The sequence below is a fragment of the Pelodiscus sinensis genome, chromosome 3, assembly GCF_052426305.1.
Source record: "Pelodiscus sinensis isolate ZL-2025 chromosome 3, ASM5242630v1, whole genome shotgun sequence".
Classification (NCBI taxonomy): domain Eukaryota; kingdom Metazoa; phylum Chordata; order Testudines; family Trionychidae; genus Pelodiscus; species Pelodiscus sinensis.
The window spans coordinates 107,941,813-107,958,068 of NC_143054.1; the positions used below are offsets into that span (position 1 = coordinate 107,941,813).

At 43.7% G+C, this 16,256-nt stretch overlaps 1 protein-coding gene across 8 annotated transcripts in view; it reads left to right on the forward strand.

Moving 5' to 3' along the window:
• Positions 1-16,256, forward strand: part of SASH1 (SAM and SH3 domain containing 1) — an 844,241-nt gene that overhangs the window by 782,676 nt on the left and 45,309 nt on the right. For all 8 annotated transcript variants that reach the window (XM_075924386.2, XM_075924390.2, XM_075924387.2 and 5 more), the window contains one exon: positions 11,823-12,172. In XM_075924386.2, the coding sequence (XP_075780501.1) occupies positions 11,823-12,172 (350 nt within the window). The remainder of the gene's footprint in view (positions 1-11,822; positions 12,173-16,256) is intronic.

Consider the following 16,256-nt stretch of genomic DNA (forward strand, 5'->3'; position numbering starts at 1 on the left):
GGGGCCTGGTGAGTGTGTCAGCACACCTGTTTGTGTCCCTATTATGTCACAAGGAGTGAAGCAGAGCCAATCTGACTGGGTTCTCTTCCTCTAAGCCTTTGGAAACATCTTTTCAAGGACATTCCCCAATTACAGCTCTAAGGATTTGGGAAGGGGAGAGGCTGGTTGTGAAGGAGGAACTGATCAACATGGTATTATCTTTTGGCAAGGCCAGAGAATTTCTATCACATATTCTTGCTGCATTAACACTCTGCCGTCTATAATATTGGTGGAAAACACATAGGAAATCAGTTGCAGCATGCAAGAGCCATGCTGCTGGGGGAGAGAGAGCCTAGAGAGAGATGCAGAGATGCAAATTCTAACCCTCTTGTGTTATGACTATCCTGCACTTAATCTAGGTGGTGAGTGCTTGGTGCTACTTTAAGCAATGGAGTTAACCTAAGCTGTGTGTGAGCAAAGCCATATCCAAGTTATCAGCATCTCACTGGTGCTGCACTCTTCTGTGTGTGCTGCTAGGACTTCTGGGATCATTTTCCATTGTCCTTTTGTGTTGTAGTAAACTGAGCTGCTGTATGGTTCTTGCTCAGTAAATTGTGAGAGAACTTGCCTGTGCGTGTAGGAATGGGTGGAGTTATTAAGGTACTAAAGAGCTGTCAGCTTTCCAGTGATTTAGCCTATATTCTTGCTGCAAAGTAGGCGGGTTGCCAGAGTGAGTGAAGGCCTCACTTAGGTTTTAACCTCTAGCCCCATGCAAGCGGGCTAGCCTGGGACGAAAGCACCACTAACATTGAGGGGAGAGGGTTTTGTGTGTGGATGGGAGAGGGCTGAGGCAAGATGAGAGGCCAAGATAAATCTGCAGTGAAGACTTAACCCTTAAGTGAAGGCCCCAAGGTGGTGGATTTCTCCAGGAACTGCTGCGCTAGGAGGAAAGGGTAGGGGGTTAGAACTGTGCAGAAGTGGCCCCCACATGTTCTGGGTGAACTAGGACCCAGGTTGCACCTTTCTCCCATCCCCTCCCTCCACACCATGTGGATTTGAGGGAGGAAACTGTAGAGAGAATAAGTTTTTGTCTGGAATGCCAAGTTGAAAAGGGACCCCGGCAGCTCCAGTCTGCACCACTGACCAGTATGCCAAAAGTCCAGTCAGCAGAGCTAATCAGGTTTCCTACCTGCCCTGGCAGGCATGTCTGGCTCCCAGGCGGAGAGGCAGCTATGGGGGCTCTGCATTCCCTGCCCTGAGCACCTGCCTTGTAGTTCCCATGGGTTTGGAAGGAGCTGAAGGAGTGGTGCCTGTGGGTGCAGGCAGTGCTCAGACACCTCTGGCCCCTCTGCTTAGGAGCTAGACATGCTAGCTACTTCTGAGAGCTGCATGAGGTAAACATCACCCAGATGGAGCCCACACCTCTCAACCCTTCCCACATCCCAATGCCCTGCTCCAGCACTATATCCCTGCCTGCAATCTGAACCCCTCAGCCCCTCTTGTGCCCCAAATCTGGCTCCATCTTAAAGCCCTCATCCCCTCCCACATCTCAATCCTTTGTCCTGGCCCAAAGCCCCTGCCTGCACCCATTGCTGGAGCCCACCCCCCTCCTACAACCCAACCCCTTACCCCATCCCAGTGAAAATGAGTTCATGAGGGTGAGGAAGAACAAGCGACAGAGGGAGGTGGGTGGAGTGAGTGGGAATGGATAGGTAAATGTAGCGGAAGGGATAAGCAAAGGGTGTTTGGTGCAATTAGAAAGTTGGCAGCCCTAAGTGAAAAGTCAGCAGAGAGTCCAGTTGGTAGGAACTGGAGCAGCCAAAGCAAAGACCTTTGACTATTAAGAGAATTTCTATAGATTTTGACTAGATTTTGGCTTGCCTGTGCTGATTGGCTGTTTGCTCCAAACTTCCCCCTCTTTTAATCTTTACATCTTAGTTTCACTGCACTCCTGTCCCTTCACTTACCCCTATCCATCTCCATCTTTTCTTCAGTGTCCCCCAAAATTGTGGAATTAACATGTTGTTTGCTGCCATCACGTTGTTCACTCTTTGCTATACCTCTTCCCTGATCTTGTATCAGTCTTGTCTATTTGGATTGTAAACTCTTTGAGGCAGGGTCTATCTATTGCTCTGTGTTTGTTCATTGTCTTGTACATTAAGTCTTTTTATTTGACCTTTAGGGATTTCTGTAATAAGCATGATAATAATAAAAAGGGACATCTTTGCGATTATAGGGCTGCTCTCTCTAACCACAGAAAACCTCTCTTTTACTGGGGGATGAAATGTGTGGAGTTTTCCCCAAGAATTAGTGAAGCCCTTAAATCATGTTACAGAGAATGCACCATTTACACTGATTTAAACCTGTATGTCACTCATTCCCTATGCCTTTGAGGAAAGCAAAAGAAGCCACCAGGGTCTCTGCCAATCCTGACTCAAGGGAAAATTCCTTTCTGACCCCAAATATGGTGATCAATTAGACCCCAGAGCACATGAACAAGACCTACTACCCAGACATCTGGGAAAGAATTCTCTGTAGTAACTTAGAGTCTTCCCCATCTAGCATCTCATCACCAGTTATTGGGTATTCCAGTGTAGGCAGTCTCCTCATATCATCCCCTCCATAAACATATCAAGCTCAGTCTTGAAACCAGTTAGGTTTTTTGCCCCCCCCCCCCACCCCCACTGGCTGCTTTGGAAAACTGTCCTGAAACTTCTTCAGTGGTTAGAAATCATCTAATTTCTAACCTAAACTTGTCATCCATTTGTTCTTGAGTAGTGATTAAGCAACTAGTCAAGTAGTCGACTACCCAATAAGCATATGCTTATCAGGTAGTTGAGTCACTACGCAACTATTTGCTTCCCTAGAGGCAGCAAGGGGGGAGCAGGAGCAGGTGCTAGGGGGACCAGCTTAAAAGCTGGTCCCCCCAGCACTGTCTTTGGTGAGGGGCAGGAGAGGCCCCCCAGCACCGTCTTTGGTGGGGGGCAGCAGGAGACCGGGCACGAGCCAGCAATCAGCTGACCCAGCTCGTGCCCAGATCCCAGTAACTGCGCCTCTGTTTTTGAATGTAGCAAGAGCTTCCAGTGGCTCTTGCTACATTTCAAAGGCAGAGGCGCAGCTGGGATAGCGAGTGCCCCCCCCCTCCCCTCTTATAGAAATGTAACATCCCTCCTCTTAAGTCCGCTTAAATAATTCCTCTCCCTCCCTGGCATTTATACCTCTGATGTGTTAATAGAGAACAATCATATCTCCCCTTAGCATTCTTTTGATTAAGCTAAATGATTCAAGCTCTTTGAATTTCTTCTCATTAGGTAGGTTTTCCATTCCTCAAATCATCCTGCTAGCCCTTCGGTGCACCTGTTCCATTTTGAATTAATCTTACTTAACATGGGAGACCAGAATTCTAGATGACATCTCACCAGTACCTTGTATAGTGGTTCTCTTCTCTACTGGAATTATCTGATCTGATGCATCCTAAGACTTCATTAGCCTTTTTCATGGCCACATCATATTGGTAGCCTATGTCATACCAGAATTAAACCATATATCCAGGGTTTATATCCAGGGTTTTTTCCTCTGTTGTCTTCAACTGATAAGTCTTCAACTTGTAGAAAAAGTTCTCGCTGTTGCTATATAAGAGCATGACTTACGCTTTGCACTATTAAAATTTTATCTAATTTATTACTCAAGTTCTCAAGATGATCCAGTTCTTCTTGTATGATATTCCAGCCCTCTTCTATATTGACAATACATCCCAATTATGTGTCTTCCACAAAATACATTAGCACAGACCCATTAATAAAATTGTTAAATAAGATTGGTCCCAAGACCAATTCATGAGGAACTTCACTAGCACCCTTCTTCCAGCTTGATAGTTCACCTTTCAGCTGGGGCTGGAAGGCAGAACAGGAGGCTGGAGATTCAGCTGCTGTGGCTGGGAAATGAAGCAGGGAGTTTGGGGATTCGGCTACCAGGGCTGGGAGGCAGAATGGGGGGCAGAGGGGCTGGGCTATCAGGGCTGGGAGGCAGAGCAGGGGCCAGAGGATTGGGCCATTGGGGCCATGAAGTGGAGTAGGTGCTGAGGGATGGATGAATGGGCTGCCAGGGACAGGAGTCAGAACAAGGGCCACGGGATTGGCCTCCTGGGCCAATAGGCAGAGAAGGGGGTGGGAGGTTTGGGGCTGCTTAAGCCAATGCTGCCCTCAGCCATATGCAGCATAGGGTACTATTTAATTTGGGGCATAGTAGTGCCCCAAATTTAGTGGTCCCTTACACAACTGCGTATTCTCTGTATGCCTAATGATGGCCCTGACTATAACATCCAGGAAAATCTGGGTCCTACTTTTGTTAGTAGCACTTGTTCTCCAATCTATATCAGGTAAGTTAGTTATTCCATAACCACATAATTCCAAATAGTAATTATTTCATTAAAAACACTAACTAGATCTCTGTCTATATCCTAATCAGATCCTGAGGCTCTGTAACATATCCCAGGCACTATGTCGGGGGCACTTCTAGTAGTTTCTACCCCAAAGTGATTTTGGCCCAAAAAAGACTTATTCATTCCATCACTTCTAATTTCTTTGTAGTCTATTGCATCATTAATATAATCTGCTACTCCACCATTTTTACCCTTATTTCCTGAAAAGCACATGCCCTTCAGTACCTGCATTTCAGTGATGATTATTATTCTGTCATGTTTTTGTTATATCTGATTTTACTTCCTGTACGAATAGTTCTAGTTCCTCCATTGTTACCTAGGCTCCAAACATCTTAATTGTTGCTAGTTGTCTTTGCTCACATTCCTTGCTTAATTGGGTGCAGTCATTCTACTGCCAGTATTGCCTATCTGACTATAAGTTTCATTGGGATCAGCACTACCTTTCCTCTTAATGTCCATTCTCTCACTCAGTGTTTTTCCAGTCTCCATTGTTGTATCCTTTTTTACCTGATTTTCTTCCCACTCAATGTCAGAATCAGTTTTGGAGACTCCTGACCATCTTCCCTGAGTTCCTAATTTAAAGCTCTTTTAATCAGTTGTGCCAACCTCCATCCCAGATGTCTATTTTCCTTCCTATTCAGATGGAGTCCATTCCATGAGAACCATCATCTGTCCATGAACGCTCCCCAGCAATCAAACACCCCAAGTCCCCCTTATAGCACTAGTGCCTGAGCCATCTTTTGACCAAGTAGACTCCCACTGAAGATCACCTGAGCTTCCATTTCCTTAAGCATTTTCTCCAGCCTCACATAGACTCCCGTGATATGTTCCAGTGAAAATCTAGCTGTCATTTGTTCTCACATGAAAGACAACTACAGTAGACTTCTGATAATCCGGAGCCTATGGGACCTAGGTGTGCCGGATTATCAGATATGCCGGACTATCAGGAGGTACTATAAACTGGTTATATATATATATATATATATATATATATATATATATATTGTATATAAAGTGTTCTTAACCCTTTTTATTGTACATACTGTATACAGTATACTGTAATGTTTTAGTTTTTATAAGCCTTTTTTACCCTTTTTGCTCAATTCAGCTGCTGCCGCTATTACCTTGTGACTCATTTTTTGCCGAAGCTCACTCACTAGGCTCTTGCCATTTTGATGCCGGACTATCAGGAGTGCTGGACTATTGGATGCCGGACTATTGGAGTTTTACTGTAGTGGATTCTCTCCTGATCCTCTGCAGCTTCAGGTCGACATACCCTTCTGTTTTTTGGATCGGTTCTGGTGACAGGCCTATATGTTCATCATTGTAAGCAGTCGCCAATCACATAGACCCTGCCTTTCCTTTCGATGATGTGATCTCGAGCCTTCCTCCTGTTCTTTTTCACTACAAGTCCTCTTGTCTTTTATTCTCTCTTGCAATCTTCTGCACATCATCCTGTATTCTCCTGGAGCTCTGAACTGACTCTTTCCCTCTTCCCACGGGACTTGATGCTCTTCTCTTCTCCCTTGCCCTCCATCCTTCATTTACAGCCCACTATTCATCTCTTACATTTTTTCAAGTAAGCTGACCTCTTCCTGAGCTCTTTCTCTCCCTCTCTGGCCCATCTTTTCCTCTGTCTGATTTTTGTAACTATGCTTCCACTGGATACTTTTCTTATCCTAGCAGTCTCCCACCTAAGTTCTTTAGGCCAGCTTGCATCTGAGTCTTGATTTTCCTCCTTTTGCTTTCCCTCCACTATCCACTTGAATCCCCTTTGAAACTTAACCATAGTTTCCACCTACATCTCTTGACTCTTCTCTTCCAACAGCTCTGTGAAGCAGTATTTCAAACAAACAGAACTCTTTTCAGGTACCTACTGTAAGATCATGTACATCCTGCAGCTTCTGCATCCAGTCATCTTCATTGTCTCTTCCATTGCGTGGTTCACTGCCTCTGTGTCTGTCATAGCCTTCCTATCTCAAATCCTGTCCAGGAAAAAAAACAACAACAAGCAGACAAAACCAGAACACAGCATACACTGCTCCCCTAAACGCCCTTTGCAAACTCCCACTCAGTCTCCTGTTTATAGCTCAGTTTGCTAACTCCTGTGCCACTGGCTGGCTGCTTTGCTGTCTTTATAGCGCCTCCCCCACCTCATCAGGGTTCTGCTTCTCTTCAGTCATACTGTCCTTAACAGCATCTGTAAACTGAACAGAAAAAAACATACATCACCCACAAAAACTCACTGCCCCAAAGGAGCAGGGAGTTGCCTTCTTTCTCCTCCAACAGAACTCCCACTCACTCCCCAGTTTACAGTTCTGTTTGCTGGCTCATGTGCCACTTCTCATTAAAATGTGTGAGTAACCTCAGTTACGGTAGGATCTGTCCTGGGAACATGTACTGTTCAACATATTCATAAATGGTCTGGAAAAGAGGGTGAACAGTGTGGTAGGGTGAACAGTGTGGTGGCTAGATTTACAGACAATACAGAATTACTCATCAGTCCAAAGCTGTAGAGAACCTTTTTTTTGGTTCCAGGGCCACTGACCCACAGAAGAATCAGTTGGGAGCCACACACAAGTGAGAGGGGTGGGAAAAAACCTTAACAAATGTGGCCCCCAAATGAGAAGCAGAGACAGAAAGAGACACTTACTTCATTTGCCTTGGGCTCCAGGAGTGTTGATGTTTCTCAGAGCTTCCCCCAGGGCCAGATTAACTCTTCTGGGGGCCTGAGGCTACAAATGTTGTGGTTCCCCCTAGGCTCAAGGTGGGGGATACAGGATAGGGTACAGGAGTTGGGGGGGGGGTCTGGGTGAAGGAGTAGGCTGAGGGAACGGTCTCTGGAGGGGGGGCAGGGAATTGGGGTACCTATCTGGCAAAACTCCCTCGGTGAAAGCTGGCTCTATGCCGCCCTGTGCTTTCAGGCACTGCCCCCTGCCACTGAGGGTGTGGAGCCTGAAAGTGAGTGCAGGGATAGAGTTTCCCTGCAATGCTGTTCCCCCAGCAAGAGGGAAATGGGGAATGGCAGTGCACAGAGACACTTCCTCACCCTGTCAGGGAGAGTTTGCGGCTCGCGGGTTCCCCATTTCCTGGTGAGGAATTTCCAAGGAATCTCCCTAAACTGAGTGACAAAATGCAAATGAAATGCAGTGTTGTTAAGTGTAAAGTACACCCTGGAAAAAATAATCCCAGCTGTACATACAAAATGGTGGGGTCTTAAACTAGCTGTTAACACTCAAAAAAGCGTGATCTTGCAGTCATTGTGGATAATTCTCTGAAACCATCCAATCAGTGTGCAGAAGCCAGTCCAAAAAAAACCTAATAAAACATTAGGAGCCTTTAGGAAAAAGATGATAAAACAGAAAATATTACGCCACTGTTTAAATCCATGGTACACCCACATGTTGAATAGTACATGTAGTTCTGTTCATTCCATCTCAGAAAATATATATTAGATCCAGAAAAGGTGCAAAGAAAGGCAACAAAAAGGGTTAGGGATGTGGAACAGTTTTCCTATGGAGAGATTTAAAAGACTAGGACTATGCAGCTTTTAGAAAAGAGATGGCTAAGGGGAGCTAGGATAGAGGTCTGTAAAATCATAACTGTTTTCGAGAAAGTGAATAAAGAAGTGTAACTAACTCCTTCAGGAAGAACTAGGGGTCACCCAACAAAATTAATAGGCAGATGGTTTCAAAGAAACAAAAGGAATTACTTCTTCATACAGTGCACAATTGACTTTTGGGAAATCATTGCCCTCACCACCCCATTGGTGGGCCTGGCAAAGGGAGCAATTGTGCCAGGGCCCAGAGATTCAAAGGGCCCTGGAGTTACTGCAGCAGCTGAGCCCTAGACCCCTTTGAATTGCTGCCGGAACACTGCTCCTCCCTGAGGGCTGAGGAAGGTGCCACAGTCTGGGCAGTGCTAAGGGCTGACTGCCCTTGGCCTCGCCTCTTCTGGAGGTATGGAGCCAGGCCTCCCCACACCTTGCCCTGGGGCTCAGGGTGACTGTTCGCCCTTCTGCTCATTGCTATGGAATATTGTGAAGGCCAAAAACATAATTGGGCCCAAAAAAAGAATTAGATATGTTCATGGAGGATAGACCCATCAATGTCTGTTAAACAAGATGATCAAGGACAAAATCGCTAAAGCCTCCAAATGCCAGAAGCTGTGATCGGATCATGGTTTGGATCCCTCAGAATTACCCTGTTCTGTTCATTCCCTCTGAACATCTGGCATTGGCTGCTGTCAAACGACAGGATAATGGACTAGATGGGCCAGTATGGCCAATTTTTTGGTCTTAAATAACATTTCCCATAGAAATTCCCCAGGCTCAAGTCAGGGAACTCCCTATGGGTGATTTTGCCAAATTCCTTTCCAGCTGTTTCTCTGTTATTTCTAAAGAAAAGAGAAGCGTTCACTGCATTGCCAGATATAGCTTCTCATGCTTTTCACACATTCCTTTGTTTGTTAAATGTAGATTAGACTGGGCAATGGAATTTGATGACTGAATTTATGGGTATTTTATCTTTTCTTTTTTTTTTAGTTGCTGATTGCAAATTCTCTGCTACATTTTTCTCCATAGCATTAAAAAAAATCCTATTGTTAGTATCATTAAGGCTCTGTACCAAGTGTGGCTTATGAGCTAAATGCAGCTCTTTTATAATAAAGTATGGCTCGTGGAGTCCCCCATAACTCCACCTACCAGACTGAAGCAAGGGGTGGAGCTCAGGTCCTGTATTTTACAACAGAGTTGGTGGGGTAGGAGTTTCTGCTCAGTGGAGAGGGAGGGTCTCAGGGTTTCAGTCTAATGGAACATGCCTGCTGGGGCTTGGGGCTTCAGCAGGAGTGGGGACGAAATGCTCTGGCAGGTGCCTTAAAGGGGCTGAAGTTCCAACCCCCAACAGGTGTGCCCTAGCTTTTGAACTTCTGGACTTATGTGGCTCAGCAGGTTAGTAGGTTTGGCCCTATATTTTAGACTCTGCTCTAGACTACACACTGATTCTGCACAACATCTGTCATGGTCTTTGACACGCAATGCATATTTTTCAAGTTGTTTAAATACATGTGTACTCAATAGGTTAGTGTAATTTGTCAACACTCTCCTGAAAACTATTACTCTGTTACACTGAAAAAAGAAAAGTAATTGAACCATTGAACAGTTCAGTGAAAGTGATGTTAAGAGTCTTAATCAAATCCAGAAAATGCTGAGTTAAAAGGTGTCAAATATGGCACAACTTTTCCTTCATTTAGCTGGCTGTACCCTCACAGATGAGAGGCTGAGTTTCAATCAATGTGTGTAGCTGACATTCCTGCCAACAATGTGAACAGAAGATGAAACAGGAAGCTTTAGTTCTGAATTTACAACTTTGTATCGCCTGAGTCTCGACCTGCAGAGTTGTTTGCATGTTGGAAATTATTCATTATTTTTAGTAGTAGTAGTAGTAGTATTCATAGGATAGTATACCAATACCATAACTGAATTAATTGGTACAAATTCATCCCTGCTGTAACACTGGAAGCTACTTGAGTGATAGTGGGGACGGATATGGCCCTGTAAACTACAATTTACCTTTAAAAATAAATGTTTCACGACTCTAAAAATTAATTCAGTCTGTCTAGGACAGTTCTGTGAGTACTTGGAAAGAAATGCAGATGTGTGTATGTGCCCTATTGCCTATATACATGCACTAGCTAATATATTGGACAGAACTGTCACATGTGTGTGCTATTTTTGGCATTTTTCCCTAACTCAGCATCTGACATCTGGTTTAAAAGCTGCTCAATAGAAAAATCTGAAGAAAATATTTTCTAAACCCCTACAAATAAAAAAGGCATTTTGCTTTCACTATATTATTTTTTCCACTAATCCCAAAAGCAATCTAGCCATTTTTTTAAATTCCTTTTGAAAAATCGCTTTCCTACTGAAAATATATAGAGCTGCTGAAATGTGTATTTTTTTAATCATTAAGGAGATGCTGAGGTTGAGACACCCACAATTTGACCTACTCTCTTTTTCTCTCAGTGTGTTAAGTAAATGTAAGTAGAGCTTAGAGCCACTCCCAGGAAGCACTAGCCTTTCCCTGAGATCTTTAGCTTCAGCTCCATATCGTTCAGAGGAAAATACTGTTGGCGTGTAGCAGTACTGGGTATTGGAAGTCTGCAACCAGGTGTGGCTATTTGGTGTAAAGCTCTTGTGTATCTTGAATGCACTTCTTGCCCATCATGATCTCATTGCATTGCTGGTAGCTGAGTTTTAGGAACCAATAGGATTGTTTGGGGGCTCCTATGTGTCTACACGTTTCTTTCACACTTTGCTGCAGTGTGCTTTGCAAGAAAGAAGGGTGGAAGATGCCTGTGATTTTTACAGTGTTTTGCAAAATACATGTAACTTCCAATACGATTCCCTCCACACCAGTGTTTCTCAAAGTGCACCGCAGGCCCGATTCGGGAACACTACTAGCTGTCCTATGCCGCTTTGTTTAACTAAAGTCTTCATAGCCATGGAACCTTATGGCTCCTATTGGCTCCAGTTCACCAAGGGGAACACACTCGGTGCTTCAGTGCCCTTGTTTTAAAATAAATTTACAAATTCCAATGCATCAAAATCTGCAGGCCTCAACTGAACCAACTCCTGTTAGAACTGAGTAGGAATGTTGCTCAATTAAGAACTGCAGAATTTGGGCTAATATCAATATCTCAGTACCCAGAGTGAAACTGAGAAATCAAGAGGAATATAGTCTGACACATAAGGGTTGTGTTGGGACACCTGGGTTCTGTTCTCACCTCTGCCACTGACTTCCTTGGACAAGCCACTTAACTTCTCTGTCCTTCATCTATCTCATCTTTAAACTAAAGAAAATCCATTCTACTCATTTGTTGTAGCGCTGTGAGGTTTGTCAATGAAAAAGCACTATACAAGTGCAAAAGAAGTTTTATTATTCTTGTTATTTCTAATTAATATAAGAAAACTGTGTGTGCAGTCATTGGTGAAAAAATATTTTCTGGGAGAAAGCATCTTAATTTCAACTTTTTAAAAGTTACTAATGACACCACTTGGAAGGAGAGAATGATGTTTAAAATGCTGAGGTCTTGATAATATCCTTTTAAAATAGTCCTTAAGGCTACTTATTTGTAAAGTTATCCCATTACTTGTGGAAATGGGAAAATTTACTGCAAGTTAGTCCACCAACAAAAATGTTAATAGGTTACTGTGCATCCCAGTAGTCAGGAATATTTTCTCTATTTTTTTAAAAGTATTTGTGTGTTTTGTTTTTGTTGTTGTCTTAATATGATGAAATGATTGGGCAGCGTACAACCTCCAGGGAAAGACACTTTGGTGTATGAGTAAATTAGATACATGTGAAAGATGATGTGCATGTTTTGCTGCTTTTGTTCCCTTTAGGTGTGGAGGAGCAATCGCTTGACTGTTCTCCGGTACTGGATGACAGATCAGCACTTTACTCTGGAGTTCACAAGAAGCAATTCTGCTTCGATGGATCTTCTGAAAAGCAGCAGCCTGAGGATGACTCCGACTCTCTCACCACTTCCCCTTCATCCAGTAGTCTAGATACTTGGGGTGCTAACAGGAAATTGGTTAAGACCTTCAGCAAAACTGATAGCCGTGGTCTTATTAAGCCCCCTAAGAAGTTGGGAACATTTTTCTCTTACCCAGAAGAGGAGAAAGCTCAGAAGGTTTGCCGCTCTTTGACAGAAGGGGAGATGAAGAAGGGTCTTGGTTCCTTGAGCCATGGGGTAAGTACTGAAAGCATTTGCTTTTATGACAGCAACAGGCACAAGCACCATCTCCTGGTGTCCCTGGAGGAGATTCAGAGTGTCAGGAAGCAGATCCGATTGAAGAAAATGGATAGTAACTATTCCTGTTCCAGAGCTTTTCTCTGCCAGCGTCCTGTCAGGAAAGGCATATCTCCTGCAACTTGTGACCTACAACTGCTTCGGCACAAAGCCAAAGGGGGAGGAGGTTGTGGCTTCCCAAACAGAAAGCTTCGAGGGCGTACCTCTGTCAGTGAGTTCAATATCACCTATGTGGTGGAGAGAAGCCTGTACAGTCACCTCAACCTATCACAACTGGTGCGTCCCGTCACTGACAGGACCCTGAGCAAGGCCGACAAGCAGGACCTGAGGAGATGCCTACTGGATGAGGATGAGGAGGCCAAGCGGAAGTGGGCCACCACGGTTGACCGTTGTACTAAAAGGGTTCTCTTGAGAATCCACCAAAAGTCTGTGAGTCAAAGAGCTGTCTTGAAGGTGGCCTTCCAGTTCTTGTGAGGTTGCAGTCAGCATTGTTTCGGCTTCCTGTTCCATCCCATAAAGTTTAATATGGTGTTTTTCTGCTCTCAATTGCCAATAGTTATTAAATGCAAAACGAGGCTGTGTGGCCAGGGGCTGTGTTAGTCCCCAGTGAGGAAATGGGTATAATTCCTTTCAGTGTACAAAGAGAAGAGCATTGTCAAGTCTGTGATTTTCCTTGTGCATAAAATGACTAAATATTAGAGAGCAAATTGTACCAAAAATGCTTTTTTAATCTGTTCTAATTAAGAAATTGAGATTTTGGTGAAAAAAGAAACAATGTAAAAAAGGTTTCCTGCTGTTTCAAAAATTAATCCAGCATTCTTTAAAAGGAAATATTGAAGGGTACATGAATCCTTTGTAGGGATGGAAGACTCTGAATAAAATCTGCTTCTCCCTCTCTCTCAGCCCATCTTCTCCCACTCCGTTTTCCTCTCTATTGCCAAGATAGTGCTCCCAGCTCTGGATCCTCCCTCCTCATATGCACAGTACACAGAGGTAGAGAGCTCTTTTATCTACAGTCCTGCTTTCTTCCCCAACTTCTCTCCAGCATTGGCTGCTGTTCATGCTCCACTGGGATGGAGGAGAGCCTTGGGAAGGTGGAATATGGGAAAGAGGTCAGGATAGCCAGTAGGGGAGTGGATTTTCCTTTTAGTAAGTTAAGTTCTAATAGGCATTCCAACCTAGCTCATCTTCCTGTGTACAAAAGCCATTATTTTCCAAGATTCTTCCTGCCAGCCTCTTGAATCCCCTAGGACATGTCATCTAGTCTGAGGTCCTAACAGTGCATATTTGCTCCCTACTTAAGGTGAAGGGAAGGGTAATTAAGTGTCTAGATTTATAAAATTTAGCAAGGCATTCTAGTGGACATTACAGAGGAAATACTATTTCTTACAACTTTTAGATTTTATGGTATCTATTAAGAAGCTTCCACATAATTTTTTAAGGGTATGGGTTATTTTCAGTGTGAGAGTTATATAGTCCCATCCTTGGATCTTTCTAACTAATTGTTAGTCACTAGTAGTAGCTGACTCTTAGTTGGTGGTCTACACTTGCATAACACTGACAAACCTGAGTCATCCCTGGGCAGAATCAAACCTAAGAGCTCTGGAGCTTAGTATATTACTTCTAGGGTTATTTTGCACCAAAAAAATTCCTTTATAAGCATCTTAACACAGAGCTTTGAGTAATTTGTTTAAGCTACAAATACAGAATCATACTTCCTGCACCCTTCGGAAAATGTGCAAAGGCTTCAGGGGATCAAGGATCATGGAGGAAGAAAGGATCCTTGATGTGAACTTGGAGGGCTGTTGGGTGTGAGTGGGAGAAATAAGGAACAGGTTTTGGTGGGAAGGGAGGGAAGAGATTTCTTAGGAAGTTGGGGCACCTCCCTTATGCAGACCCTGTCTTATCCCTAATCTTCCTCATTCAGTCAGGGTACATTTTCCCCCATTCCCACGTGTCCTTCCCATTGAATCACTTGCTCAGTGTTGTCACTCTACTAGCTCTTGAATCAACACTCCAGTTGATCACACACACACATACACACACGATCCTTTCTCAAACCCCATCTGTGACACGTCCTCCCCTTACCCCGAGGAGCATTGTGTTCCAGGCTCCGTGGGCAGGGTACTGTGATGAATGCAGGTGGGTCTAGCTTTTCTGGCACCACGGCGGTCTCAGGTGGGTGAAAGGTAGAACTGCAGAAAAATGCATTTTGGGTGGGGGAAAAAATCTGCACTAAACATGAATTCTGTGAGTGCACAGTGGCACGGAATTTCCCAAGGACTAGTCAGAGCCTCTACTGCATGAGCTAAAACCCACACGACTCTTAGCTAAGACTGTAGCAGTTTCATCAATCTCTAGATGTCACCAGAGGGTAACAGAGCACCACTCCCAGCAGGCATGAGTTTACTTGCATTTAGTTCATGGTCACTGTGGTATCACTTTATTTTGACTCAGTACAATTTAGGGATATTAAATGTTGGTTAATTGAATAGTCGAGTAACCTCATGAATTCTATAGTCCCTGGGGGAAGGGCCAGCAACAGTGTGGGGTGCCAGCTAGTCCATGAGGGGAGCCAGTTTAAAAACCAGCTTCTCTTGCAGACCAGCTGCTTGTTGCTCTGTGCTACTGCCTCTGAAAAAGAGGCAGTAGTGCGGGGTAGCAGTAGCCCCTATCTGCGAGGAGGCAGGGATTGAGCTCCTGGACCCGGCGCAAACCGGAACTGAGCCAGGCTGCCTGCTCACTTTAAATGCAGAGTCACAGCAGGGGTAAGTCCTGCACCTGGCGTGAGCCAAAACTGAGCCAGGCTGCTGGCCAGCTTGCTAAAATATTTACTGGTTGGGGGAAGGGGAGGGAAATGCGTGTAGTCTATAGCATTAACCTATAAGCTTTTGCTTATTAGTTAGTTGACTACACTATTACATCCCTAATACAATTAACAGTTTTTCCTGATTATTCCACTAGTGCTTCTGTGTAGATTAGTTGACCCATCATTGATACTGTAATGTAACTTCCAGAAATAGTATTCTCAAATGATATTCTTCATGTAATGCCATTTCAGTTGATTGTGCCAGATAACTGACATATCAGTCTGTAGTTTGAATGCTTGGGTATAGGCAGACTGACAAGAACCACTAGTTCCTCATATCTTCTAAAGATGTACTACAATTACACATTAAAAATGCTTTTTGATGCTGTCTTCTTGTAAATGCAGGTGCCATCACCTAGGGGAAGCTATTTAATCAGTTAATGTGTGAGTAGTCTCACTATGGAAGTCTCATAATTGAACTCATTAGCTTGCTCACATAGATAAAATTGCAATGGAAAAAAAAAGAACACCTCAAAAAAAAAGTGGGCTTTCCAATCAAGACCTGCAATACACCCTTTTTAAAAGGAAAGGGGGGAGCAGGGTTACTTTCATTAACTTTAAATAAACTTATTTTTAAAACAGCAGAAAACTGATAAACTTCTCCAGACCTTCAAGCACCTCCATTCCTCCTTTCTAAAATTGTAACGCTTACTGCAACCTCACAGAAATGTAATGCCTTTGTATTCAGTGGAAGTGGTCAGTCTTGTCTTGCCATTTGTTTTTGTCATTTATATTTGTTTCAGTGACCTGGGCATGCTTGAAATTTTTGAGTTTTTCTTTCCTCCCAGTATCCTAATGTATTGGGTTTTTTTGATTGCATGGCCATTCCATTGAATATCCCTCTCTTCATCCACAGACTTTTTGTTGGGTACACTATTACCAGAAACCATCACAGTGATGTGAAAGGGCATGGTAAAAGTTCCAGATTTACAAGGACATGTGCATATTTTCAGAATGGGAAAGTCAGAATCCTGAATAAAATGACTGGATATTCTTTAACCAAAGGATACTTTCTTTTCAGAGAATGCTACAAGAATTACTCTGGTTTGCATGGTCTGAAATCAATTCTTAAGTTCTGTTCCACTATCTTCTCTTGGGTGTTGTGTTATCTGTGAGAGGTTGGATTAGTTAGAATGCTCTTGGCACTGGTCCTGA